The sequence below is a fragment of the Pteropus alecto genome, unplaced genomic scaffold (genome assembly GCF_000325575.1).
Source record: "Pteropus alecto unplaced genomic scaffold, ASM32557v1 scaffold45, whole genome shotgun sequence".
Lineage (NCBI taxonomy): Eukaryota > Metazoa > Chordata > Mammalia > Chiroptera > Pteropodidae > Pteropus > Pteropus alecto.
The window spans coordinates 15676327-15679193 of record NW_006442491.1 but is presented as its reverse complement, the minus strand read 5'-3'; the positions used below and the strand labels follow the sequence as shown (position 1 = coordinate 15679193).

Sequence of the window (2867 nt, the reverse complement as noted above, 5' to 3'; positions counted from 1 at the left end):
TCCCCGCCGCCTCCCTCTCCCCTCCCGGGCCCCCGCCTCCTTTCCCCTTAGCTGAGTCCCCCTTCCTCCCGCCCTTCTCCAGCCTTTCGGTCACTTGCTGGTGCCCTTGGGTGCTCGGAGCGTAGAAGGCGCGACTCCTGGGTCCCCAGGCTCCCGGCTCCGGCCGCCAGAGAGCAGCAAGCGTCCGGGATCTGCGGACTGCGGACTGGACCGCGTAGTGCCGCGGCGGGTTCCCTCCCGGGACTGCCTGAATGGATCTGTCGCACCTCTTCATTTTCTCGGGCCACTGGCCGGGGTGGGGGTGTCTCAAACACCTCTGTCCAGTGCGGTGGCATGGAGAGAGCCCCTGAAGAGGTCAGATGACTGTGCTCGCTTAGAATGGGCAAAGGAACCAGACTACATAGTGACAGCCCTTGGACCCTGCCCACAACATATCAGTTCGCATATACCGACTTCTGCACTGTTACTTTACTCCATATGAGACGTCGGAATAAAACTTCCTTGTCACACTAAATAAGTGGCTTCGTTCTGGGGAGGGAGGGTTTAAGTGCTGGAGGGTGGGAAAGGCCACTTGGCAAGATGGTTGCAGGGAGAGCAGTCTGGCTCCAAATCTAGGCTCCACCCCGTGTCAGCTGTTTGACATCTTTGTGCCTCAGTTCCTCATCTGTAAAATAAGGGTGAGAATAGTGTCTACTTAATGGCATCAAGTTTAAATGAGTTAATATGTGTTAAGGCCCCAGAGCAGTGCCTGCATTTGTTAGCTGAGTGGGGTTTGACAGGGCAAGATTTGAACAAGGAGGACAGAGGGCAAAAGGGGTGTGGAGCTGGTATGAACAGTGGATCCAGGCGGAGGGGAGATTATGAGGAGTGACTTGCTGACTAGGTAGGACTGGGTAGGGAGAAACAAAAGGAGATCATTCATTTGACCAAAATAAAAATACCAACTAGGCTGCTGTCATGTGGCAGGCACAGTGCTGGACACTCTGGGTGGCGGGGGAAGGGGACATTGCAGGGAGGATAGCACCACCATGTACCTGTAGGATGGGGAAGGCTTCATGTCAGGGAGATTAAAGCCTGTTTGGAGAGGTGTCTGGGAGGGAGTAGAGAACTCAAGGCCTTGGTGTCCACTGGCTGTGGATGACATAGGGGCAGGGTGTCTGTGAGTCCTAGATGAAAAGGCATTTTGGAGAAAAAGCAGAAAATAGGTGAAATTTTGAGAGATGGGTAACCCCCTCCCTCAGACACCCTCTTCCCCAGCCCAGGAAACTAAAGCTATTATAGTCATACCTTAGAAAGAGCTCTTCCAAGGCCCTCCCTCGGCTTCCCCAAATCTTTCATCTTTTGCTTGGTTGAGTCTTTGATAATTTACCATAGAGAGTTGAAATTAAAGCAAGGTGAGTCCCGGAGACCCTGCTGGCCCTTGGGTTCTTTGTGATCCAGAGGCATGGCTTCTATTTAAGATGGAAAACTAAGCACCTGTGTTTACCTCCCCTCCCTCCTAGAACCCCTTTTAGAGTGAGAGTAAAGAAAAAGGAAAGGTCCATCCTAGAACTGAGAAGTAAACTCCTATGCTGATAAACTTGGACTCTAGCCTCTAAAGAGGAGGCTTGAAGGAACATTACAAGAGATCATGAGGTGTTTGAAGAGAGCTGGATCTATTTCTCTCTGGTGAAGATGGAGCAGGTGGTTGTCACTTTGAGTCAGAATGCTGCATGAGAAAGAATACTGACATAGAAGGTGTTCCTGACAGATATCCTGTTTGCAGGGATGAGCCAGTCAACCCCCAGTCCCCTCCCACCTTACCAAAGCCTGGGCAACCTTCATTATTCGTTCGACACAAGTTAACTAAGTAGCAGCTATATGCCAGGAACTGTTCCTGGCACTGGAGATATGATGTTGAAAAAAGCCAAGTCCCTGCCATCCTGGGGCTCACATTCAAATGGCAGGAAGTGCTGCCCAGAAGAGTTAGGAAGAGAGCTTTTCCATTGCTATGAATAAAAGTTTTCTCTGGGTTTGATATCTGGATCCTGGAGATTCTCTTCAGTTAAACCTTCAAAGGAAATCCAAATCCAATTTTTTTAATGTATCTCTCCACCTCAGAATTGCAGTTGAAGCTGAAGAAGTTCAAAATCATGCATGTCATTGGCAGACATGGCTAAAGCTGCCATTTCCTGGGATTAGTCCTTGTGAAGAACATGAACTTCCATTCTATTTTTCAGCTGCAAAGGGATTGATAGCCCTAGTCTGACCTTTAAGTCTACCATGGCCTGACCCTACCCCTGGCTACAACCTGACCCATAACTCTGACCAATCAACAGCCTAAGCCTTCCGGATCCCCCTAATTGTGTCACTCACCCCAGACACATACTGTGATCAGCAGAGGCACAGGGTGAAGGGGTGAGGGCTCAGTGTTATCAGGACTGTAGTTTGGTGTTCAGGGCTGGCCGCCTTCCAGTGGTCATGTGTTAGGTAGTATGCAGCTAAAGGATGTAGTTTCTGCAGGAAGGAGATACTTTGTTATCCATCCTGCCAGCCCCATCCTTATGTCAAAGAGGCTGCAGGGGACTTCAGGCCAATTATGATTTGATTTTCTATGCTGATTTTTGCCTAAAATTAATGGAGTTAGAAGTTAATGACTATATCTCCCATCATAGTAGAAATGGTAGAGTCTGAGTATGGGCTCCAATGGAATGACTACTACTCAGAGCCTGGCAAGCAGCCCACTGTGGCTCTGGGGACCTTGGGGTGGCTGTTTGCTTTGCAGCTGTGTTTGCTTCTGCTCCTAAGACATATTCATTTCCTTCTTTCTTTCTTTCTTTCTTTCTTTCTTTCTTTCTTTCTTTCTTTCTTTCTTTCTTTCTTTCTTT

At 49.0% G+C, this 2867-nt stretch overlaps 1 protein-coding gene across 1 annotated transcript in view; it reads right to left on the bottom strand.

Moving 5' to 3' along the window:
* Nucleotides 1-335, bottom strand: part of ADRA1D (adrenoceptor alpha 1D) — a 23595-nt gene extending 23260 nt beyond the window's left edge. The window contains exon 1 of the mRNA XM_015596878.1: nucleotides 267-335. Within this exon, the coding sequence (XP_015452364.1) occupies nucleotides 267-335 (69 nt within the window). The remainder of the gene's footprint in view (nucleotides 1-266) is intronic.
* Nucleotides 336-2867: the final 2532 nt, after the last annotated feature.